This window comes from Drosophila innubila, chromosome X, assembly GCF_004354385.1.
Source record: "Drosophila innubila isolate TH190305 chromosome X, UK_Dinn_1.0, whole genome shotgun sequence".
NCBI classification, from domain to species: Eukaryota; Metazoa; Arthropoda; class Insecta; order Diptera; family Drosophilidae; genus Drosophila; species Drosophila innubila.
In genome coordinates, this window is record NC_047626.1 from 26,489,031 (window position 1) to 26,516,094 (window position 27,064).

The window sequence follows — 27,064 nt, forward strand, 5'->3', positions numbered from 1 at the left end:
CGGTATCCAGGAACCTACTTACCAAGTTTGAAGTCTCTAGCTCTTATTGGCTTTGATATCGACGAGTTCAAGCAGACGGACATACGGACAGACAGACAGACAGACGGACAGACAGACGGACAGACAGACGGACAGACAGACGGACAGACGGAAATGGCTTAATCGACTCGGCTGTTGATCCTGATCAAGAATATATATACTTTGGGGGATCTGCCACGCCCCCTTCTGCCTGTGACATACATTCTGCCAAACACATTATACCCGTTTTTGCCCATTTTTAATGGGCTCAGGGTATAAAAAAAAACAATTTTAGTAGTCGAGAGAAGAAGATGGTCAACCTATGAAAGCAGTTAAGCAAGAAGTAAGGGAAAAAATTCTACATATTTCTTAAAAGGTTTACATTTTTAGAAGTGAAGACAGATAACACCAAAAAGTAAAACCTTAGTAAGAATTTTTTAATAATTCTAGTAGCTTTCCAAATATTTCACAAACACAGAGTTTATATTTAACATAATTTTTGCAAAGAACAGACACATTTTTTTAATACAATCGATTCTCAGAGCTCTTTTTCTTTCTCTTCTTTTTCAAAGCAGTCTGTCATTGACTTATTGAAATCGGTGGTAAAATGCACTTTAGAATTTCTCGACATTGTCAATCTAATTATTCCGATTTCATTTAGTTGTAAGCGTTCAACAATTCTAAAACAAACTTTTATTAAACACATTTCTCAAATGGAATAAATAGCTATTAAACGCAACTCTCAATATTATTGTGGGTCATAAATGCTCATTGAATTTGATAAACAACAATTTTGTAGGGTGCTTCATATTACGTGCTGACTGAACCCAGATGCGTACTTTGGCAACAGGTAAATAACAAATTGAAAATGCTGACAATGTAATTTACTAACATGCTAAGGTGTTGTGGTGTTTTTGTGGTGTTGTTTATGCCGCCTCGGAGACCCACATTTCCTTAGTCTAATCGCAATGACATAAAGATATCACAATGGAAACGACAGCCAAATTGTTTGGCCTGGCTTATCATCGGAGGCAGCAACAATACATTGTGACTTATCAGAATCCATAGTTAAATGGATGAATGGACAGATGGATAGATGGGTAGATGGATAGAGGGAGAACTGCACACTGGTAACAAATCTAAATTTTTTGTCAAAAATAAACTTTTTTGAAAAACTATTTATATTTCATAATAGAAAATATCCAAGCGCCGAAAGAACATAATTTTTTTCTTTCAATTTATGATCTGTTTAATAACAAAAAATTAGTTTAAAATAAGTCTGTAGATATATGTATTTATTTTATTATTGCCAACAATTTAGGACTTGGGACCAGTGTCAACTGGATGGATGGATAGACGGATGAATGGATGGACGGATGGATGGACGATCACTTGTATGTGTTTGTGGTCGTAAAAAGCAATTCAATTTTAAGGCGCGGGCCTTATCATTGGAAGGTAGCCAGAGTTGTTTAATATGTAGTGTCGATGTAGTGTCACCTTAGGCTGCTGTGACTGCACCCGCTCTTTGAATGTCACATCTAATCTCTGTGGCAGTGATAAAGGCGCGTCCGGCAGTTGCCCGGCTTCGAATACGTGTACATCTATCCACGTATATATATATATATTTTATTTGCATTGCAAATATCTCAAATGATTTACGGGAACGCGTGCGGCATGCGAATGAAACGTTCGACGGTCCGTACAAATGCCGCTTGCCGTCTTCATACGCCGGACAGTAGCTCACGGGCAGCGTCAGTGTCCAGAAGTGTGCATTTATCGAAAAAATTTTATAATTGTTGAGAACTATGGAATTCCTTACAGCACAATGTGCTGCGAGATCGGCAGGTCCGGCGAATACGTTAATGTCGCTATTGCTTCACACACTGATCGCCAAATATTGTGATCTCAGTGGACAACAAAAGTGGCCAGCAGATTATGGGGATTCGTTGGATAATTCCGGTGGATTTAAGGAACCATATGACTTTATTGTTGTCGGATCTGGCAGCTCGGGAGCTGTTGTTGCCGGTCGCCTGGCGGAGCAAAGCAATTGGCGTGTACTTCTACTCGAGGCTGGCGGTGATCCGCCAATTGAAACGGAATTCGTGGCCTGGCACATGGCAACACAGTTCTCCGACTGGGATTGGCAATATCATACACAGCCGAATGGACGTGCCTGTATGGCGATGCAGGGCGAGAGTTGCCATTGGCCGCGTGGCAAGATGCTCGGTGGCACGAATGGCATGAATGCCATGATCTATGCACGGGGCACACGCTTCGATTTCGATGATTGGGAGCAGAGAGGTAATCCCGGCTGGGGCTATGACGATGTGATTCATCATTTCCGCAAGGCCGAGAATTTGCGCTCGACGCGTCCAGGCTACAAGCCTGGAGATCATGGTGTCGATGGACCCATGACACTCAATAATTACGTCTCGGACAACGAGTTCCGTACAACAATCCGGGCGGGTATGCTTGAGATGGGCTACGGCAGTGCTCCGGACTTTACCGAGGGCTCGTACATTGGGCAAATGGATATTTTGGGCACCCAGGATGGTGGACGTCGCATCACCACCGCCCACTCCCATCTCCGCAAGGATACGCCCAATTTGCATATCGTGCGACACGCCCACGTCAAGCACCTCAACTTAAGTGGAAAGAATCGGGCTGAGAGCGTCACCTTCGTGCATCGCGGTGGCAAGGAGTACACGGTGCGAGCGAGCAAGGAGATCATCCTCTCTGCCGGCGCCATTGGCACGCCACAGATTCTACTGCTCTCAGGTAAGTGAAAGTCAAATGAACGAACCTAATCAACACAAAATTCCGATAAGATAGTCAAACCATAAAATATACGAAAAAACAATAAATACATTGAGTGTTGGTCAAATCTATGAGTAAACAGAGATATAACATAGCCGCAGATATAACTAACAATCTGAAAATGTTTCGTTCTTATTATGTTCCCTTCTATACAGTCGCATTACTCTAAGAAGATGGCTTTAAAGCTAATCAGACCTTGTTAAAAATAAAAAACCATTTACAGCTTTAAGCTTTGAGCTTTCTGTATTTTTTGCTGCTAAGCTTCAACTTTCAGTTCCTATTATATTTATTTTCCACTTTAGCAAGCTTTCCTATTCAACTTTTACACATTAACAATTAATTATTGAATTAGGCTTAAATCAATGATTCGGTTCCACTAATCAATTGTATATTTTTTAAAGATAAAAGTTTGCTGTCATCATCTTTAGCTTTTATTCTATTACTACAACGGGTTAAAGTTTTTTTTGCATAAGTCTTAAGCTTTACCTAGTAAAAGTTAACAGAGCTTTTACTTTTATTGGATACGGATTGCTATTAAGCTCTGTCTTGAGGCTTTTGATTTAAAGACATTTGCACATATTAAATGTAAAATTGGTATAAGCATTTATTTGGTTTGGTATTTGGGTCCAACTTTATGTATATACATATAATAGGCACACGAGTAGCTAATAAATAATAATTCGAAACCTAAACACGAAGTAGTATTTGATGTAAGGATATTTTCATTTATGATCAATATTTAACAGTATTTTTTTTTAAAATATTTTATAGATAACAGTATATTTTTAATTCTTATTTTATATGTCCTAAGATAACAGTTAATAGAGAGTTTTATTCAATTAGTCAATTAGTAAAATTAATTAATCACTGACTATTTAAATAAAAAAGAAAAGTTAAAATTTTATTAGTAAATCTCATTTTAAAAATAAAAAAGATTTCGTAAATAAAAGAGATTGAATAAAATATATGTTTTTATGATTGTTGTGCTGATCAAGAAAATATATATCCTTTGGTTTCTAATGTGTTCTTCCCGCGGATAAATAAAAATATTAAGTGTGATTAAAATAAAAGTCAGTAACTTTCACTAATGATCAAATAAAAAAATAAATAAAAAAAAAAACGGGTATTCGTTACGTAATTGAATAAAAATATTCAAGTATTGAAATATTCAGAACTAGGTATAAAATAAAGAAACAAAATACTTTATTTTTTAAATATCTCATAAAAATTACAAGAACACAATTTATTATCATTTGCACTAGTTATTATATAAATATAGAATATCTTTTTTAAATGCAGTTTTCATAAGTACTTAATTGTTATAAATAGAACAGTAACATGGAAGGAACAATATAATGAAAAGGTACGGTATACAGATAGAAGGATACGGTTTAATATAGCTGATAGCCAGTTTCTGTACTGCCATCCTGCCATTTGGGATCATCACTGACCTTGGCACGACACATGGGGCACGTTGGCTCCCGCTTAAACCACGTTTGGACACACTCATTGCAGAATATGTGACGGCACTCGAGAATAGTTGGGGAATTGAATGGATCATTACAAATGGGACACATGGAGTCGGCAGCATTGAGTTCTTCCTTTGTAGGCGATCGCATTGGATCAGTATTGGATCCAAAGTTGGCAAGGGCTTTCTTCAAAAATACGAAGCGCAAAAGGAACTCAAAAAGCTTAGTGCTAGTGTACAAAAACATCAGAAAAACTGGAAAATATCCCATATCCGGATAGGATGCATGTATATAGGCTATCCATTGGGTGATGGGCGTAAGGGAGCGATACAGCTGAGAAATGTATTCTACAGCGGCATAAAGACGTCCTCGAAATTTCATATTATGCATGGGCAGCATTGTTATCACAATCTTGATGAGTATCGTGATTAGCCGCAGCAGTAAATCACTGACAGCGACATGATAAAGCAACCATCCAAGTGGAACGGGTTCAGCTACATGTGTTGCATCAACTTCCTCGGTAAATTCCTGGAAAATATCCGCAAGAGAGTTGTTCTTATTGTCCTTTCTTGATGGCGGCACAATCAATCCAAAAGGATCTGGCGGTACAGTTGCCAAAAACAGACGCAATGCAACCGCAACAGATCCTATGACAGCATCACGCACCAATGCGAAATATTGTTTATCATTCAATCGTGCCACTTGAAGAGGCAACGTTCGATTTAAATTCCAAAAAATTATCTGAAGCAGAAAGACATCGCATATATTCTGCCACCGATCGTACATAAACTTGATGAGCAGTAGAAAAATGATGGGCAAGTAACGCATTAATTGGACAACTGACTCGGCAAACATTTCCCTATGAATATCACGACTATTTTCTGGAGATGGAGTTGGCGCTGAAGTTGAAGTTGAAGATGCAGCTACACCTTGAGAAATGACAGTTGGATTGCTGTCCGATTCCGATGCTATTCCCGGCAAACTCTCACTGTTTGTTTTCGTAAGGTTGTGGCATTGTGACTCCTTCTCATTCTCACGCAGCGAGATGCTTTTGCCCAAGCCATTGCTATTCTTGCTGCTCATGCGCATCGACTCCGAGTTGCCGTCACTTGTGCTAGGGTCGTTCAAGGGCAGTGGTGGCTGACTCACCAGATTGTCGCCAGCTATAGGCTGGTAACGCAATTTGGAATTTGCAAGTAAGGAGCGCAGCAACTCAGGTGATGGCGATGTGGACATTGCATACATATCACGCCAAAAACCCAATTGACGCACTGAAGCGGGCGCTGTATGAGGAGCGGCTAAGCCTGAAGACGTTGTGGATTGCTGCTCCATGTTGCATGAACGCTGTCTGGCCAGGAATAAGTTCAGTTTGCTATTAATGTCCACCCGTGGACGTGGACAAGGACACGGACTCGGAATCGAACTCGACTGATTCAGCTCCTCCATATTGATGCTTGTGCTTGCACCAGTTTCGGTTTCGCTTCTCGAATTCAATGCTGCCAATGATACAGCCTGTTCCTTTGTGTTTGACTCAGTGTCATTGCTCTCCATGCTAATAGAAGCACTTTGCTCCAACTTAATACCTTCCTTTGGATAGTTATTCATTACACAATTTAAACAAGTCAATTTTTTTTGCAAACAGCCTCAACTTGGACAATGTTAAAGAACGTCAAGTGAAATGTGATGCTGTCGTGATAGCTGACGCTTAATCAATGACCTTAAAGCTTTACAGAAGCTGCTAATAACCAATTGAAGCTTTAAGCTTTTCTTATTACCACTCTTTCCAATACAAGCATCTTTACAAATTCTTTTTTTATTTATGTAATTAACACTTTTTTTATATTCCAGAAATTTAATGTTATTCTATTCAATCATAAACGTGCATAAAGGGTTATAAACCGAGTCCACGAGCATAAATAGGTTTTATATAGTACTTTTATAAGTAATACTATGTACTATTATTTTATATGTTTTACAATTTATACTTTTATTTTAGCTTTATTTTGTTAAAGTGAGAGTTAGGTATGAGCAATTTTTCTGAAAAATAATTTTAGGAAAATCAAGAAAAATAGCAAAGTAAATGAAAACGCTTACTATCGTAACATAAAATTAAATTTAAAGTGACACTTTTTCATACTGAAAAGACGAAAAACAGATGAATTTGTTAAAAAATGTAGAAAAGCTTTAGGTAATCTATTAGAAAATGAGTATAAGGCTTTTTTAGTTAAAACGACTCCCATACTCACTGATTTCATCTTTAACGAGCTTTTCAATTTAATGACTTTTGTTAATACTTTTATTAAGCTTTAAGCTTAAATAAAAGATCAATCCGCTTGAGCTTAAAGCTTATTTGGGTTATCTCTTGTCATCTGATTATTTAAATATTTGTGTACAGCTTAAAGCTTATGACAATTAAAAGTTGAACTCGATAATAGAAGAGCTTTGTAATTAAAGTTTTCCTTTCGGTTTTGCAGGCATTGGACCAGCGGAACATTTGAAGAACGTTGGAGTACCCGTTAAACTGGATCTGCCCGTGGGTCGCAACTTAAAGGATCATGCCAGTCTGCCCGTCATCTTCCAGATCGACAAGTCAACGGCACGAAAGCCCACCGAGGAGGAGTTGGTGGATGCCATGTACAATCTGTTGATGGGTAGATACAGCAAATTGTTGCATCATGAGGCAACCGCATTGACGGGTTTCATCAACACGACCTCGTTGCACGGTCCCAATCCCGATATACAGACAACGAACTTCTTCAGCCTGATGCAGAGTCCGGAGTTGCGTGGCTATGTGGCTGCCACAGGATTCAATGACCGTGTGGCAAAGAGCATTTTATCAGCTAATCAAAATTCCAATACCTACATCACGTATCTGTTGCATTTGAAACCGTTTTCAGCGGGTAGTCTGGAATTGCAGAGCACCAACTATTTGGATGCACCACTTATCGATGCCGGCTACATGACAGATGAACGTGATGTGGAGACCTACATACGAGCCTTGAACATCTACAAGCGTCTGCCCGAAACGAAGGCGTTCGGTGAGCGTGAGGCTTCCCTTCACAAGATCGATCTGGAGTCGTGCAATGATCTAACCTATCAATCGGATGATTATTGGCGCTGTTATATCCGTCACATGACAACCACCGTCTATCATCCAGTGGGCACGGCTCGCATGGGATCCGTCAACGATCCCACAGCTGTCGTCGATGCCAGACTACGGGTCCATGGCGCCAGCGGACTGCGTGTCATCGATGCCAGCATAATGCCCGATATTGTGGGTGCCAATACCAACGCTGCTTGCATTATGATTGGCGAGAAGGGTGCCGACATGATTAAGGAGGATTACCTAGGCAATCAGCATACCGAGCTTTAAGCTTATTCAATTTATATATCACAAAAATATATAACATTATTTTTTTAACATTTTTTTTTTTACTTTTTAAAGATAATGAATTAAACTGAGTATGTCGAAAATTTTTATTGCATTTTTAATAATTATCGTATCGCTTTGTCGTTAAATTAAATTAGTTTATTGTCATGAAATTGAAAAAAAAAATGCGATTTGCATTATTATTGACATCACAATCTTATTTCAACATTTTTAAGATAAAGTTTCATTGCATTTTTGTGTTCAAAACTTTGCTAAAAGCAGTGCAGTGCAGTGTGCAGTGTGTGTACCCGCAAGCAGTGCAAATTACCAATCAACTGCTTAGCACATTGGCTCTCAAAGTTTCCGAGAGCTTTAAGCACAGTCATTGCCAAAGCCATGTAGTAAGCGCCGCACAGTGACTCTCAAAACTCAACTTAACCCAACTCAACTCTGAAACACATTATCGTTGAATAAATTAATTTATTACAGGGATTAAGTTTTATGAACTGTTATAGGAACCGAAAAAGAAACTAACCATTTCATATTTTGTACCGGACTGAACCCGTAACCGAAAATGTTCCTTTTCAAGACCCGAAAGCCGAAACGTTTGCACCGCTTTTGGGACTTTTTTCTAAAAATAATATTTTTTTCTGTATGTAAATTTGTGTGGATCAATTTTTTTCGCGATGAAAATCTTAATCTTCGATGAATTCTAAGAAGATTTGCCAAGAAATTATGGGTCTAAATAAATTTTGAGCTTTCCATTTTAAAAATAGTTAAACGTTTTTTATATATTGCTAATTGTCTGTTAGCGGAGTCCTACGTTGAAATTGAAATTTAGTTGGTGGTCTCTTTTTAATTAAATTTTAAATTTAATTTGAAATGAACTTTTTTGTTAAATTTTCTAAAAAACTTAACAAAAGTAATTTCAAAATCAATTTTAAAAAGACTAGTTAAGATCGCCAACTAATTTTACTCAATACAAATTGACCCACTCTAATGATGGTATCAATTCTTTAGGTTATTCTAAATTCAAATGCAGAGGGTTCCCCTTTAAAAAGAAAATTGAAGGTTTAAAATCTCATGCTTTCACTTTTATTCAACTTCCAATGTCATAATTAGTATAAAACAAAAAATGTATAAGCTCAGAAAATTCATATTGAGGTGAATAGTGGGTCTCTCTTTTGTAGCATAGAAAAAAATAACAAAACAAACAAAATCAAATTAAACACACAGAAAAATTGCCACATGAATTTTTAGGAAACCAGAAAAAGTATGAGATACATTGATTTTCAATATTTTCAAACAATAATCTTAATTCACTTTTCTCTATATTATTCCGCAATACAAAAATAATTGCTATTTTAAGATGGTATGTTGTTGTTTTATTTAAAATTATTCCTATATTTTGCTAATAGAAAAAACACTTCTCTTATCAAAGAAATAAAAGAGAGAGGCCATCATGAACTCGAAGTTCAAATAACAATTGCAAAATAAATAAAAATAGTTTATTAAATTTCTTTTTTAAACTTTTATTTTTTGCCTTTTATAAACCACGTGTTAATGTCTACATAATCAGTTGTTTTACATATCCAAACATTTTGTAAAATCTCCATTAAATAATAATCTCTTTATCATGGATTTTATGTGTGGCATATTGATTCTGTTGTATTGTCTATGCCTAATGATTGATAGCTTTCACTTTTCAATTGAGTGGCAACTTATTTATTTTTTTGGCTCATTGTTATGCCACATTTGGCACTGGACACAGCCAAGACATTGGGATGGTATTCATTGGCGCCTCGAATGTTTGGCATGCATACAAACTGATGGCAATTAATTGGTGGGTCGAAGAAGTGCTTTGGCTCGTGATCCACAAGTGTCAAAAATGAAAAGATGCGTTGCACCCACGTATAAAGTGTTGCTAAGACAGAGGCATAGGCAGCAGGTGGGGCAAGGGGAGGGAGTAGTTGTAGTGGTCTCAACTTATTAGTTTTAATTTTTAACTACCTCACATGTATATTACGCCATGATGGTTATGTAATGAAGCTAACTGTAAGTTCGAAATATATCTAAATAATATTGTATATATATTTTAATTAACTGAAATTACAAGTTTTAATTGCATATTATTAACTTCAATAATCTTCCCAAGCCGAAATCCTTAAGTTTCCATTTAGTACACTGTAAACAATTCAACGAAATTCGTAACTTTCCAGCGTGCTTACAGTAGTTCTTAAAGTTGACTATTTTAGTTGAACGTAATTGTAATTGAGAGATATATCAACAAATCAAATGAAAAGTATAAAATATAACTTTCAAGCATATTAAGATGCGATTAACACTGGACTTAACTTATCACTTAATTGTACTTATGCTAGTTCCGAAATTTAGGAATTTCAAAAGAAACAGATAAGACACATGCCAAAATAATTTACATTTTGTTTAAAAATTGTAATATTTAACCATTTACAATTTCAATTTATATTGTAACGAATCCAATTCGGAAGTGTATTCACGCTAGTTCCTAAACTGATGGAAATAATCAATCAAATCATTAGCTTGAATCGTTTAAAACTCCGTTTACCATACCAATTTACACTGAACTGAACTCAATTGAATTGGAGAGAGGCCTTAAGTGTACTGTTAAGTAAAGTTTGTCCCACGTTGATTCCAAAATTGAGCAATTAACCCGCACGTAATGCGGACGTACGATGGTACACTTGCACTTGGCCCTCAGAGAGATTGTTGGAGAGTAACGAAATTAAAGCTAGGGATGTACGCAATGAGATCCATCAGAGATGCGTTATGTTAGATTTGACAGTAAATTACGAGCGAGCGGCGCTACGATGACGTGCACAAATCTTTTTAAAGGTATTTAGGCAATAGATTAGATGAGCAGATGTCAGCTAACAGCTACCAGTTGCCAGTTACCAGTTGCCAGTTACAAACTACCAACAGCCGTCTCATGTGTGTGGTAACCTACATACATATGTACGAGTACGTATGAACATACATACATGTACAGTGCAGCTTCCCTAAAGTGGTTCAATAATAAATATTATCTTCAAGGTTTTTTTTTTTTTTTTGATTAACTAATTGACTGACTGATGCAACTCAATGCGTGGAAACATCCCTTTTGCAACCACTTTGACTCAACTTATAAGCTAACCTCAAGTTGACTTAAAAGAATGCGCCCTTAGCGGGACTTCACTGTACATCTCTTGAAGTGAATTTAGGAATAGGTCACGTAGTACTCGTGCAATATGCCACGCTCCAGTGAGATTGGGTTTGTTATGTTTTGTGTCTGGCCTCAGCTGGTTTTGTATTGACAGATACAAGACATAGATAGATAGATACATGTGTAGATACATTCATAGATTGAGATACTCACTGCAGTTGTTGGCGCACTTGACGCTCTGCCTCTGTTGCGGTTTCCCCATAGCTCAATTGTATTGTTTATGCTTTACTATTGTCATTTAATGAAGTTCATTTTCGATTTCATTTGCTTCTCGTCAATGACTCAGCAGACCCCAAAGAGCCTGGCCAAAACGAAACGCAAAACGTGGCCAATAGATAAAAGTGTTGAACACATTATGTCACCCCCCACTTCAGCTTCTGCTGCTGCTTCATCTTCTACCTTTCAAGTGTGTTTGCATTTTACTTTTTATTGCTTTTAAGTACATTTTTATCTATATATATATTTATTTATTTTTTTTTTTTTTTGATTATGAAAGCATAGAAACACTCGTAAGTGCCGGAAATTTGGATATTTGGCGGTGCGTTATGTTGCCCATTCCGCAATTGTAGCGGAAACGACTTAAGTCACATTTAACCAACTAATTATAATCATTTCTCAAAACAGCGTCACCTATTGCCCAATTGCATGATAGTTTCAGTTACTTAGTTTTCCTGAATCTCAAGGAATATTTTTGAAAAATACCCAAAAATACTTCCTTTCTAACAATAAAACTTAAAGACCTCTGGAATTAATTATTTTTAAATTCAACTACTTTCAAATAATCATATAACAAAATTTCATAATATAATCTCAGTAATGGCGAGTGTAAACGATTGTACAAAATGTTGGAATTTGTTAAATGTTGCACAAGTTTGACCCTCATCTTGTGGCATTTCTCAAGTCATAAATTCTGTACCACAAAACCATTTGACAGCCCTTGAGAATTCTTGGCCAGCAATAAATGACTTGACCACTCATTGAAGGGCCTGTCACAAGGCTAAACAGAGACAGAAAAATGTAAAGGGATAAAGCAACAGTTGACAACTTTTGGTCTAGTTTCATAATGGAAACTGCAAAGTTTCCCAGCTGAGCTTAGAAATTTTCGCATGGAAAGCTCACACACTAGAAAATGTTTGACCTTGTGTCATTAGCAATATCAACACCAACAACAACAACAACATTAATAGTCATAATACAAACAACAATCTTCAAATATCGTATCAACGACCACAACAATTTTATTGTCGCTCTGTTAATTTGCGGGAATTACATTTTGTTTGTGTCTTCATCGGCGTCTCTTTTTGAGGGGCCACATGGAAGTGCCTCATTAGAGCGTCTCCACCTCCACTGTCACCTCGCCTTCCCCTCTTTACTTCCTCCACATCCTCTCCTCCCAAATTCCCTACAATTTCCACTTTAAAGCGTTTGATTACGAAATTGGTATTAATACGATTGAAGCACTTTTGATTGAGACATGTTTGACCCCAGATAGGTGTAACATCTTTATCTTAAAGTGCCTCGTAATGATGATTTTGAATTGGAGAACTGGTATTGAATACGAAATAAGTTGTAACTCAATCAAGATAAAAAAATAAATGTTTGCTGTAACATTTTTAATATTATAATTATCAGATAAAGCTAACTGAATCGACATATACTTTTCAAAATTCTTTTAATTATTTTTAAATTATTAAATTATTAGATTATTTTTGTTTATTATCTGGGAAATATTAATCGAATGTATTAATTAATAATAAAATAATTTATTGAAATCTAACATAAGTTGTTATTTACTTAAGAGAGAGTTAAGAGTTAAAAAGTCTGGGTGTGTTAATATACTTTTCTTGTGACTTTAACAGTTCAATAATTAAGATTGTAAGAGCATCACTTCAACAGCATAATTTTGTATGCCATAGGAATGCAAAATTTATGTGTTTCATTTTTAAAACTATCACAACTCTATTATTCCCCTATCTAATCGACTAATTTTACAGGGTATTTAGATTTCATAACCAACTCTCATACAAGAACATTCACTTTTATGTAGATCGATGTGCATAAATTTAAAAAGCTGAGGATATGCATAAAATATATGTTATTATCTATAATTCAATTGAATCTATGCACATTCGACACAATTGATTTTTTCACGCTATAAAATTGCTTTCCCGTATTTTTCGCTCATGATTTCATCAATTTGGCAATTTTTGAACCGGTTTACAAACATAACAGTCAAGTAGATTTTACGTTCCAATTTCAATTATTAGTATTTTCACTTTTCTTGGGAGGTAAACTCAATTTGATTCTATTCAATCCGTTGGAAATTCGCTCAGTTCCTTATGAATTTTTGGCTTACGTGAGCGCACACACAACCGTACACACACACACGTACATACAGGTGTGGATCGTCTGGTAAGTGCAGATAACTGTTAAGTGAGCATGAAGGTCGTTTGGCTAAGTGAAGTAAGTGAAGTAAGTTTAAAGAGAAGCCAATAAAAAAATGCCCAAATGAAAATCACAAATGCCAGAGAGAGAAAGGGAGAGGGAGAGCGAAAGAGAGAGAGAGTCGAAGTATGCCAGCTAAGTTGAAGAGCGAGTCAGGAGCGCCAAACGGTTGGCAATCGGTTATGCGCCCGCCGAACCGCTCAACCGTTTCGCAACAGCTCCCGCATCCAAAAAGGAGCCCATCAAGATGGAACGCAGTTGTCCACAGCTCTCCAATTGCGGTAGTTGTATTTGTATTTGCTTGTGGACTAGAGATGAGCGCGTGCTTTCAATTTGATAGTGATAACATTAAAGCTGTATCATATAATTGGAGTGTTGAATGTAAAATATTACATATTTTCAATTAAACATATTTAAATTATTTATGATAAGTTTACTAGATCAATTGACGGTGATTAATATGTTAAAAAGCCAAATTATAGAGGAAGGAAGTCTTATATACATAAGTAAAAGTGTAAGAATAACAAAAAAAACAATTTAGCAGTATATAAAACGTTTACAATTATCGCTCACAACAGAATTGAATTGAATTGAACTCTTAAAGTAATCTAATACTTAAAGCCGCATATGTAAGTAAAAAAAACAAGTCAAAAGAGGCCAAGCCGTCAGTGTAACGCTTACGAATCAGGATTGAGAGAGAGTGAGCAGAAATTCACAGAGGTAATTTAAGAGCTCTTACTGCTTCGTGCCTGTTCGTGTCACGCGCTCAATTCAAGTGCGCCTCAATACGCTAAAGACGATTCGAAAAAACGACTTGACTCTAGAGCGGAGTAGAGCGCATGCGCAACCGCAACCGCAACCGTTTCGAGCGGAGGGGCAGGAGAGGCTTGCTTGCAACAAGAAATTGAAAAGCAGACAAAACGTCGCACACGAGTTGCTATTGTGGCTCAGAAACGCAGCGGCTGCCAAACGAGTCGGTTGCCTACTTTTAACATTAACTTTAAACTTTATTTATTTATTTTTTTCATTCCCATTTTTGGGCCGAAACGCGGTGACGAGGAGCTCGACAATTCGACTGAGTTGAGACAAGCGCACGTTTCGAATAAAACGAATACAAAATTTCTAAAACAAAAAAAAAAAAAGTTTTGATTTTTTTTCTATTCTTTTTGTTATAAATATATATATAAACGTTTTTTTTTTTTTGTGTGTTTTGCTTTCGAATGAAAGTGCACAATTACAACAAAAGGCAAAGTGCAACAATAACAACAGCAACAACAACAACAAAATTGAAAACGTGCTCGTAAATGTGATCGTAAACGTGATTCGAGACTGTGATTGTGAATGAAAGTGTCGCAGAAAATCCTCGGCGATAAAACAAGAAAAATGTGTAAACGAGTTGAGAATTGAGAAGCGAGAAGCGAAAAGCGAAAAAGATTGCGCAAAGAAAAAGTGAGAGAGCACTTAAGAAGCAGGAAGAAGAACGAGAAGTGGAAGCTTTTAAGCAATTTAAAGGAGCTTTGGTGCCTTTACTCTAGAGAGCTTTCATCGAAATTATGGTTGTTGTGCCTGCCTTGGGCGCCGCCGCCGTTTCGGTGGGCGGTTTGTTGTTTAAAGCAAGTGCCGCCTCCAAAGCGGCTGCCACAGCGGGCGTGGCAGCTGTGGGCGCCTCCAAGCTGGGTCTGGCAATTGCCACAGCGATCAAACTAACAACAGCTGTCGTCGGCGTTGGCAAATTGACAATAATACCATTTCTGATCGCCGCTATAGCCTATTACAATTACGATCTATTCGATCCAGAGAATCGACCTTTTAATGTCAAACAGGTGGATTTGGCCTATGATTTCATTATCATTGGCGGCGGGTCAGCGGGCACGGTGCTTGCCTCCCGCCTCTCAGAGGTGCCACATTGGAAGGTGCTGCTGCTGGAGGCGGGCGGACATGAAACGGAAATATCGGATGTACCGCTATTATCACTCTATTTACACAAAAGCAAAATGGACTGGAAGTATCGGTGAGTTAAAGTCATAAACATTTGGGAAGGTCAACGAAATATAGCACAAATTATATTATTATTGTAATAGACTCGACGACAACTTAACTAAACTAAACTAAGTACACATTTGACATTCAACGTTTGTCACCTTTCGGTCAAGTCAAACACAGCAAGCCCTAGTCGAGGTCTATGTTTGAAAACCTCAAGCCTCAAGTTTACTTTTGCAACTGAGTTTTTGGTTTGGAATTTTTGGGTTTGGATCTCTTGATGCGTCACATTGATGACTTGCCGTTTCGTCTTGTTGGTCAATGATGTGGCCCAACCTGTTGACTGTTAAATGCAAATTAGCAGCGTTTATTGATTTCGCTCATTTCGAACGAATTTAATCAAAACTTTATGCAAAGAACCGTAATGATTTTCATTTTCAAAAATAATATGATAAAATAGTAATTTTTTTTTTTAGTAAAAATAATACAAAAATTGATATTTTTATCTTAAAATCATAAAGTCTTTCTTTTTTTCAATTTCTACTATAAAAAATTAATTCCATGAAAGTATTGAAAAATGTATATAATTAAAGTTTTTGGTTTTTGCAAACTTAATCTCATCTATTAAATGTTAATTGTCGAATTTTCTGCTGCAATCATGAGTAGTTAAACTATATTTAATAATCGATTTATTAATTGCTCTGCTTATGCCTTAATTAGTATCATGTTTTCTTTGCTTATAAGCAAAATTCAACAAATGAGTTGCTCAATTATTACTCTTATTAACTTGCACACCATTCATAAAAGTATTAGATATTCCTTACTATTTAAGACCCTGCTACTCCTTTAGCTTTCAAACTATGTAAGTATTTGTAATTAAAAATGCTTTTTTTTTTTGTAATAAAACCTTTTTTGTGTATGTATAAATATTAATCTTAACACTTTTATATTTTATATAAATTATAAAGGTAGAATCAATTGGTTTAAAATATTGTTCTGCGTCGGTTGTTTTTTGGTTTTCTGACATGTACAATATCCAGATGCCAATTTACCGAAAATAACGGAAAGAGCTTCGTGAGCTCTGTAATCCACAATATGCCCACCACTGATGTAGGCCGAAAATATAGGTTGAGAACAAACATACCGAGTCAACTATTATTCCCATTCTAAAAACATATGCTTTTGTCAATTATAAATCTAATTTCCTAGGAAAATTTCAATCATTAAAGGTATGAGCACAACCTACTCAACAAATGTATAGACTCTTCTTTAGTGTTTTTGCAGTTCAATGGGACGAATCGGCTTTCAATTTGCGGCTCCTACGCATTGCGACAATGTCTGCCACCTTTTGAATGGTGTATGTGTTATTTGTAAAACAAATTAAGGTGTTCAATTATCGAGTTATTTACTTCGAAGCGCGCCCAAGACTCAAACTCAGGAGCTGGTATTTGCACACTCTAAGAGGTTTTCAATTTGGGTTTGGGTTTTTCTCGCTGCTATAATAAACAAACTTAATTCGACTGCAATAAACAAATAGATAGTTTTTTAGTTTTTTTTGTTTTTTTTTTTTGTATTTGGCACATTGTATAATGAATTGTGAGAGAGGAGAGTTGCTTATATGAAAGTTAAGCAGTCAAGAGTATTTCTTTTTCTTAATTTCTTTCTATGCGCTGCCTACATGATATGACAGAGATTCCAATTCAGTCAAAGATATCACTTGACGGGGACATCACCTCATTTTCCCCTCTCCTTTTCTCTTCATTCTTCTATCTGCTTCTCTGTATGTAACTGATTTAAATTAGAACAAGCTACCGTTAGGAACAGTTGAGTTTCTTCTCTCATGATAAAATATCACATGAAACTATCAAACGCTGATCACCTGTTGGTGACTGCTTATTATTCATGAGCTTGAGTTGAGGTCTCTGAACGCATTTCAATACCGTAATCCAGTTAACTGTTTAGGGCCACTTTAAGCCGGGTCGAGACGGTTCGGACCCTGCCCAGCCTTAGCGTCGTTTATGCTGACCACAATAATTCAATAGAAAAAAAAATTTCACTTTTTTTCGCCGCAGAGAATTCCAGTCTCCATTAGCATGCGTCTTTAAGACATTATCATAAACATATATATATATATATTTTGAATTCCAATTCCAGTTCAAATAAAAAAACTATTTCCATTTCATTTGCTTTCTGTTGAATTTTACGGCAACGCGTAGATTATTTGTAATTGAATGCAACAGAGCGGGGCACGCTACAAGCCGAGTTAGTTGTCTGTTGCCTGTTGCCACTTGCCGGTAAATGAATGCGAAATTTAAACACACACACACACACACACACACTCACATGCATATACAAATTCAAAATTGAGTGTCTGTGTGTGGCAATCTGCGCCTGTTTTCCGCGCCATTGCATCATTTACTAGGCGGCAGGGGCAGGCGCCTCGCGGCAAGCAATCAACAACAACAACAACAACAATAGCAAAAGCAAAAGCAACGACGACGACAACAACAACTGGTTGCAATCAGCTGAAACTGCCAACAATAACAATAACAGTTTCCAGCTAATCTCCGAGGAGACTAAGGCCAGAGCCCTGTCCCCATGGGCCTCTTATCCCTCGACAGCATCAAGTGAAATACAAGTATTATTGGCATTTGTGCATTCTGTTTATCCACAGTGAAAGGGCAGACTGTTAGCCGAATTGGAAATACTCTGCCTACCACATTTATGTTGCACTTCAATGATTTGCATGCAACATTCGGTTGCTAAACAATTTGACATTCCTTAGCCGGCATTTTAGTCATTTTTGATCTATTTGGAAATTCAGCTTATAGTTATTAGATTAAAATTGTATTGCGTTAAAAAGTTTTAAATTTTTAAGCTGTTCATTTAAAATCATATTTTGAAATTGTATTTAAAAATGTTCAATAAGTTTTTTGTCAGCTGCTTTAAGTTGACATTAAAGAAATTAAGATGTCCAAGGTTTAAATGAATTTAAGGCACTAGTAATATTAATTGTATACTAAAAATTCTTTTAGTAATACTACTTTTCATTAAACAATGAGTGTGTACTGCTTTTTGATGGTAAATTTAATTTTGTCACTAGCGCAGACTCCCGTCCGCAGTGAAAATTTTGTAAAAATTTGAGATATACATTTTTAATATATTTTTCTCTTATTCTTTCTACACATTGTACTTTTAGATATTAAATTACATGTGTCTTTCCTAAAATCATGTCTTCAATTAATATGGAGGTATTTTACAAACAATTTTATAGCTTATTTCAACAGACTGTTATTAACATATTTGCTGACTCGTTCAAAATGCTGTAAAAACCAACAATTGGCAAATGCAATCAAATTTTATGACAACATTTCGGTCATATTTATGAATATTATGTTTGCGAATATTATTAATAATGGTCAACTGTTGGGGGTGGAGGTGTTGGCTACACACATTAAGAGTGTCATTTATGGCAGTCAAATGCGATGTTATGCAACTGTCAGCTAATCACCTAACATGAGTATTTTAGTAGATATTTGACAATTAAAACGCTCTCAAATTATCATAAAGAGGCGCCACTTAACATTGGTTTTGATTATTAGTCAGACACACAGACACATACACACACACACACATGTGCAGAAACACCTGTTACCTGTTTCATTGTAATATACATTTCTCACCAAATATTAGAGATGGGCCTGGTCAACTTTTTCGGCTCTCAACAGGTCATCAATCAGTTACAGCTAAACTAGCTAAATGTTGCCATTGTTGTAATTGTTGTTATGCTTATGAAATAAATTGTAACGACCGCAAACAAAATTGGCGCCGCATTTGAGCGTGGTGTCATTAATGTCATTGGGCGGATGGTTAGCGCCCTATGGTCTTAAAGTGAATATTTGACATCGATATCCATGGCAAATGCATTCGGATGTCGGCCATAAATTCCAAATATTTAGTTTGACCAGACAGCTGAACCGATCGTGAGAGATGGAACAGAGGAGGGAAGGGTGCGGCCTGGGGAATGCCGGTATATCCTACAACAGTTTCTCAATCTCTCAATGTGACGCGGCCAAAAAAACCGGTTCGTATATCGGTTAAAGTGGGCTAATCGGTTACAGGTTTGCTGCTGTCTCTGGAAATGGTACGAAATGAATGAAATGAAACAAACACATACGAGAGACTAGGCCGGGCCAGATCAGGCAACAATAACAACAACAGCAGCAGCAACAACAACAAAGACAAAGACAACTGCAAAAGCATTGCTGAAAGTTGAAGCGGGCTGCTCGCTTACCAATTGCAATGAGCACAATTGCCAATCAAAAATACATGAAACGCAAACCAGCAACAGCAACAACAACAACAACAGCTGTTAAAGAGCCGCCGCTCAGCTGCGTCTCCGAGTTGTACGTGAGCGTTGCGAGCGCGACAGGCTTCACTGAGCCGCTCTCCGAGACACACTTCACAGATTGTCGTATGAGAGATATGCACACACACACACACACACAAAACATCACACACTTGTCATACACATGCTCATACATTTCAACAGTTTCATCAAAATAATATTGCAATTTTTTCTCAATGTAAACAAAAGACTTAGGACACAAACTTCCTGACATCAATCAAATCTGCGTAAAAAGGAGACAATTTTTTGTTAGACTCCGTGAAACGAAAATTTTTGGCAATTATTAATGTTATTGTGACAACATCATTATCATTATCTTGATTACAGTTTACAATATTTATCGACTTTTAATTGGCACTAAACCAAAAGACTCAGGACACAAACTACGCTAAAAATATAGTTATCCATAAGAAGCCGACAAAACAAACGTTTTTTTTTCAGCAATCATTAATGGCCATCTTCACAATCAGCATCATAATCATCACCTTGATCGTACATACGTGATTTACAAATTTTATCTCTTTTTATTTAACCACATATCAAAAGACTTAGGACACGAACTTGCCAATATCAATCAAATATACGTAAATAGTTGTAAAATGACTTCGAAAAAGAAATCACTCATCATATCCGTCAACATTATACAAATGATCATCATCTGAATTGTGTGTGCAAAAATATTGAAGCATTGAGACCTTGACTCTAGTTATCGTTGGGCGATTTCTATTCGCATTCGAGACACACTTGTCTGTCTCTCAATTGGTGTCAATTGAATTAACATTCAAAAATCAATCCAAAATACGCAACTATATTATATTTTTTATGTAACTCCTCGGAAGATTTTTGCAAATGTTTTTAATGTTTAGTGGAAAGTTTTTATAAAATTAATTAATTTGGGCTTTTGTAGGACAAGAAAGGACAAGATAGTTTTTTATACCCATTATAACTGGAAGAATGGGTATAAAAAGGTGTTGACATCGCAACAGAGGACATATATGTATGTCCCTGTCTGAATTTTTTTTGTGAAATGTGATTCTCTTAACTATAAAAAATATTTTCTTATAATATGTTTATCATGATAAATTGATAAAGAAATAAAAAAAACTTTGATGATTATGATTATGATTATAATCATTAGCCTATTTAAAATATCATAATCTCAAGTATTCAGTTGCTAGGTGCTACGAGCATACAAAAGTAGGGGCGTTAATAACATCATTTATATGATAATGCCTTGCCTTGCCACTTTAATGATACATACTAATATGGTTCAATATTTATATGACAGTTCAGAGCACCTTCAAGTCGGACCCTCTTCCCTCCCTCACTACATTGTTAAAGTCAAATAATTTATAACGCTTTGTAAAAGGCAGAAGAAACGGAAAGGAATTAAAATAAAATAAATAAACGTATATTGTAGTATTTGTTTTTGTGAAGCGACCGCCCATAAATTTGTAATGTGCAAAAAACTGATTGCAGTCAAAGAGGAACACAAAAAAAATTAGCTAACAATAATTGTTAACATTTATGTGCACTAACTGTTAAATGGCCAATAAAAAAAAAAAAAAAAATACACAAATTGCGTCACTTTGGACCTAACATAGGCCGAGAGACGCCCGTCAAGGGAAAGTTGCATAGTTTATGACACCGAAACTCTGACTCTGACTCTGACCGACTGACTCAATGATTCGAATGCCTAAAGAGACTGAATGAGTTATTCGAATGAAGGCGCGTACTCAATAACTGAACTACGCCCAACAATGCGACTAAGGGACGGACAATCTGTCTCTCGCTCTTTCTTAAAAGCGATGCCATCAAGTAAATTAAATGCCAGCATATTAATCAGCTTCCCCTTTTCCGATTCAAATCTCTTACCCAGAGGCGTGAAGAAGAGCAGACAATAAAAAAAAACAATGCATAAATAAAGTTTATCAACAGCGAATAATCATGAACATGAATCAATAAAGCAAAAAACTAACGCTAACATACGACACTTTGAACACTTTCATATCCAAAACTCTTACTCTTCAATCTTTCTGACTTCCACTTTGGCTTCAATATCAAATCATAATCTTTCTCTTTCATTTCTGTCATTTGCACGTCTCGCTTGGCAGTTTACTTGGCCAAATTTCCGCACTGACATTTCGTTTCCTTTTTAATACCCTTTACACAATAACAATAGTCGGGCATGATGAATTACTTGACTATTGAGTTGGACTGATTAAGTGAATGCCTGGAAAGCTGAGTAGTTTCTTTCAAATCATTATGATGAATATATACTGTATGAATAAAATCAAATCATCAAATCATAAATTTTAAGCGTCCTTTCTAATTTCTCGGGCAAGTCTTAAAACAATTTAGAAAAATTCCCCTTAAACCATTAAATTCGTACTCTGAACAATTTAATAATTTATTTTGAAAATGAAAAAAAGAGCGTATCTGTCTAGTCAGTCTCTTAATAAAGCATTCTTAATTATTTTGTCATGGCTTGAAGTTGGTTACACTTTTACTGCAGTTGCTTAGCTCATTGTGTATTGTTCATTGTTGTTTGTTGATTGTTGGTTTGTTGTCATTCGTTGTTGTCTGTTGTTATTGTTGCTGTCGCATGCTGCACATTTATAATATTTAATTTACAGTTCGTGCCGCTGTTAACTAAAATTTCCTGTATGTTTAATAAACGCGTAATGGAAAAACAGATATAACTAATTAGAGAGAGGCCTGGAGTTAAAAATGCGAATAATGCGAGTAATGCGAATGGTACTACGAGTTGTAGGCGTTTTGTATACAATTTGTAATCAAATGTTGTGTCAACAATGCAATTACATAGCTGTATTGCGAGTGATATTTTTGAGGAATTGTTTCAGTGAAAACAAAATTATATGGGTATGTCAAGCTATAATTCAGTATTTGTTTATAAAACTGTATGTGAATAAGCTCGTATTTTCCCAAGAAAGGATGCCAACGAATATAACTACAACGGCCAATGCATCAACACAACAGATCTAAGTCACTCCAGACTGAGAAAATACCTAAATAGATTAATAGACTATCAACTGACTTTGCTAGATCAAGTGAAGCGTGTTCTAGGCAAAGAGAAAGGTACTTACACTTCTTCCTTATGCACATTAATAGTTAATAGTGTCAATCCAGCTTAAGATCGATTTATTCTCTCAGTTGCAGATCTCGAAAGCTTAATTAAATAAAGCCCTATAATCGAAACTAAATTAATAGCCTAGGCAGTTCTCTAAGTCCCACTAAGGAGGTATTTATTATAATATAATATGCATTTATTAATTATAATTAGATACAATATAAAATATTATGCCTAATATACAAGCTGCTATGACCTTTGACGCCTGTTTTCTTAGTTAAATTTGGTTTATTATTCTAGCTTGCTTAACAAATTCGTGGAAGGCATTTATGTTATTTACATTAATGGTGATTGTGATTAAAAATGTTTGTCCTGATTTTTGCAAAGTTGGGTCATTGGTCTAAGATGTGGTATGCTGTAAGGCTTTCGCCGCATTCGCATAATGTAATAATCAATCAGCTTTGATAGATTATACTCTAAGTTCTAAGACTGAAAAACAAATTATTTAGTATAACAGTCCTTATTAAATATACATTTTATTTCTATTAGGCTGCAGATAGTTTATTATATATAAGACTTGTTTTTCTTCACATAAAACGAACGGTTGAACAAGGCTCCCATTCAAGGGAGTCGTTGGGTAGTACTCATAAAAGTATGAATAGTTGAAGTATTCGGCATTTCATAAGACATACGAGCAGTAAATCAACTCCTGACTCAAGGCAATCGTGTCTTGTCTTAAGTTAAATGCCAATTATTGCTAGATGATGTGCATTTTAGGAGCTCCGTTTCAATTGAAGCTGCAACTGGAGGCTCTTTTTATACCCTAATGACCGACAACTACACCGAAGGCTATAGTTGTTGTTGTTTTGGTTGTGCTGTAATAAAGTTGCCCCAGTGGGCCAAACAATTGTTGTTAGCCGTCTCATGTTTTGCTGTTTGCTTCTGTTAAATTTTATGTGCTTTTTCTCTTTTCTTGTTTTTTTTTTTTCTATTTTTGTTTACCTTTTGCCTTTGAGACGGTCAATGGCGCATACAAAGCGGCTGCCGATGCCGTAGGGCGTTTATTTTTGTTTTAGTGGGCATGGCCCCTGGAATCGCATTAGCTAATGCGATTTTATTGTCGTGTTGTGTTTAACTGTTGATTAATGATGAAAGCGCTGCCAACACATTCACTAATTGTTTGCGTTTTCTCTACATCTCTCTCTATCTCTCTCTCATGCTCTCTCTCTCTCTCTCTTTCTTTTAATTTTAGCACACAACCTCAGTCCACCGCCTGCCAGGCCATGAAGGACAAGCGCTGTTGTTGGACACGTGGCAAGGTCATCGGTGGCAGCTCCGTTCTTAACACAATGCTTTACATACGCGGCAATCGACGCGATTTTGATCAGTGGGCGCAATTTGGTAATCCCGGCTGGTCTTTCGAGGAGATTCTACCCTATTTTCGCAAATCGGAGGATCAACGTAATCCCTATTTGGCGCGCAACAAACGCTATCATGGCACTGGTAAGATATAATTCCAATTCGTGTATGAAATCGTTACGCAAAAGTCGTTTTAGAAGATTTGATCTTTCTTTTAACGAGATTTGCGTTACTACTTGAAAATATTAAAATTCATTAAGCTTCTTAACTGTTTTAAAAGTTATTTTTTTATGCACGTCAAATTTTTATTTACAAATTGTTTTTTTAATATTTACTATCAGTTTACAGACGGATAGAAAGTAACTTGAACTTAATAAAGCTCGCTTATTGTTTTGGGGACTTTCAAAGCTCTTTTCGTGCGCCTTTGAACTTTGACTTTTTTTTTGAAAGTTTTTCATATCACCTTATTTCAAGGAGACCTTTAAAAATTCAATTACAGTAGAAAGCTTTTTGTAAACTTTAAAGTTAAACTTTTAAGTTTAAATTTTTTTAATCCACTGTTTAATATTTACTTCTTAAAAGCAGTTACAAAATTCTAATGACTTTTACAAAGCACGCTGGCTGACGATTTTATCAAATTTGCAGTATATATTTAAGGCTTTAAGCTAATGTGCTTTTTTTTTAACAGGTGGCCTTTGGACTGTTCAGGATGCGCCCTACAACACGCCCATTGGACCGGCGTTCCTACAGGCTGGCGAGGAAATGGGCTACGACATTGTCGACGTGAATGGAGAACAACAAACAGGCTTCGGTTTCTATCAGTTCAACATGCGTCGCGGTTCACGTAGCTCCACAGCAAAATCCTTTTTGCGTCCAGCACGATTGCGTTCCAATTTGCATGTGGCACTTTTCTCGCACGTGACAAAGGTGCTGACGGATCCGATAACGAAACGTGCAACAGGAGTGCAATTCATTCGGGATGGACACCTACAAAATGTGTATGCCACACGTGAGGTTATACTTGCAGCTGGAGCAATTGGTACGCCACATCTAATGATGCTGTCGGGGATTGGACACGGCGAGGAACTGGGCCGAGTGGGAATACCGTTGGTACAGCATTTGCCGGGTGTCGGACAGAATCTGCAGGATCACATTGCCGTGGGCGGTATTGCATTTCTAATCGATTATCCCATATCGATTGTAATGAAGCGAATGGTTAATATAAATACAGCTCTGCGTTATGCCATCACTGAGGATGGACCTTTGACCTCCAGCATTGGCCTCGAGGCGGTCGCATTTATCAATACCAAATATGCCAATTCTAGCGATGATTGGCCGGATATGAATTTTATGATGACATCCGCATCGGTTATGTCCGATGGCGGTACCCAGGTGAAGACAGCTCATGGCCTTACCGATGAGTTCTACCAGGAGGTGTTTGGTGAGGTTACCAATCGTGATGTGTTCGGTGTCTTTCCGATGATGCTGCGACCCAAAAGTCGGGGCTACATTAAGCTGGCATCAAAGAATCCCCTGCGTTATCCCCTGCTCTATCACAACTATCTGACGCATCCCGATGATGTCAATGTATTGCGAGAGGGCGTCAAGGCGGCTGTGGCCATGGGAGAAACGCAGGCAATGAAACGTTTTGGAGCACGCTTCTGGAGCAAACCATTGCCGAATTGCAAACATCTCACACTGTTCACCGACGAGTATTGGAATTGTTTTATCAGACAGTATACAATGACAATTTATCATATGAGCGGTACGGCCAAAATGGGACCACCCAGCGATCCCTGGGCTGTGGTGGATCCTCAGCTGAGGGTCTACGGTGTGCCCGGACTGCGTGTCATCGATGCGAGCATTATGCCAGCCATTACCAATGGCAACATACACGCTCCAGTCGTCATGATTGCCGAAAAGGGTGCCGATCTCATCAAGCAACTGTGGCTAACGCCCAGCACTGGGACGGCGAGTCATCAATATCGCAGCAAACGTTCGATGAACTTTGCCGGAAATGAGACTGTGACGGAAGCAGTGCATCAATGGCCATTGCCAAGGTCGTAGCGGGGATCAAACCGGGACATTGCTTTAAATGACAACCAATGACACTAGCTGCAAGTGAGACTTGAGCTTTAGATTAATCTTGCGTCACCTTTTACAATATTATAATAGAAAAATTTACATACATTTAGTCGAGACTTGAGCTTTAAGTGAGCTTTTTTGTGAACAGTCAATGCGAAACAGCTCCCTAAAAACTCTAACACAAATTTCCAAATTCTAAATTTCCTTAAAAAAATTGAAATTGCTGTCAAAGTTGTAAAGAATATCAGTTGAAAATTAGATTAATTTTGTAATTAATCTAGACACAACTTAATATACACTTAATTTTGAGCAAACTTTGAGCTTTGAGTGAACTTCTTTGCGAACAGTCAAAGCAATAAAGTCCACTTAAAGCTCTAATGCGCTTTCAAAGCTTTGACGAATATACTAATGCTTAATTTCCTTATTAGAGTTTAAATTATTGTTAATGTTGTAATGAATATCTTATACTCAATTTCCTAATCAAAGTTGAACTTGAAAATCAGGTGACACTTTCAGCTGGTGTCATTGTAATTATATCCGTAGGTCGGGTAGTATTTAGTTAATGATAGATAATTCACACATTGTTAATTTATTAAGCCTCAATTCGCTTGCTGCTCCTAATTCTGTATCGTGCGTTGTCTTTAGTCAATTAAGCGCTTCTTGTAAATATCGAGTCATTTATGTTAATACATTTCATTGTTTTACCAATTCAAGTATAAATATATATTTTGTATATATATGTTATATGTGTGTCTATGTCCTTAATAATTTTTTTTTTTGT

At 36.7% G+C, this 27,064-nt stretch overlaps 3 protein-coding genes across 4 annotated transcripts in view; 2 read left to right on the forward strand and 1 right to left on the reverse strand.

The window, feature by feature from the left end:
• The window catches only part of LOC117793916 (flotillin-2), a 124,947-nt gene that overhangs the window by 33,061 nt on the left and 64,822 nt on the right, over positions 1-27,064 (reverse strand). The gene's annotated exons all lie outside the window — the stretch shown is intronic.
• Positions 1,809-7,778, forward strand: LOC117793914 (glucose dehydrogenase [FAD, quinone]). Its single transcript, XM_034634359.1, has 2 exons — positions 1,809-2,796; positions 6,779-7,778. The coding sequence occupies exons 1-2, from the start codon at positions 1,824-1,826 to the stop codon at positions 7,675-7,677; spliced, it is 1,872 nt and encodes a 623-aa protein (XP_034490250.1). The 5' UTR covers positions 1,809-1,823; the 3' UTR covers positions 7,678-7,778.
• LOC117793909 (glucose dehydrogenase [FAD, quinone]) lies at positions 14,914-26,458 on the forward strand. The gene is made up of 3 exons (XM_034634353.1): positions 14,914-15,371; positions 24,092-24,342; positions 24,887-26,458. Exons 1-3 carry the CDS (start codon positions 14,914-14,916, stop codon positions 26,263-26,265), a joined length of 2,088 nt encoding a protein of 695 aa, XP_034490244.1. The 3' UTR covers positions 26,266-26,458.

Coding starts and splice junctions, on each gene's coding strand:
- LOC117793914 (XM_034634359.1), top strand. CDS start 1,824: ATGGAATTCCTTACAGCACAATGTGCTGCGAGATCGGCAGGTCCGGCG. Junction 2,797..6,778: donor ACAGATTCTACTGCTCTCAG/GTAAGTGAAAGT, acceptor TCGGTTTTGCAG/GCATTGGACCAGCGGAACAT.
- LOC117793909 (XM_034634353.1), top strand. CDS start 14,914: ATGGTTGTTGTGCCTGCCTTGGGCGCCGCCGCCGTTTCGGTGGGCGGT. Junction 15,372..24,091: donor AAAATGGACTGGAAGTATCG/GTGAGTTAAAGT, acceptor TTTTAATTTTAG/CACACAACCTCAGTCCACCG. Junction 24,343..24,886: donor CAAACGCTATCATGGCACTG/GTAAGATATAAT, acceptor TTTTTTTAACAG/GTGGCCTTTGGACTGTTCAG.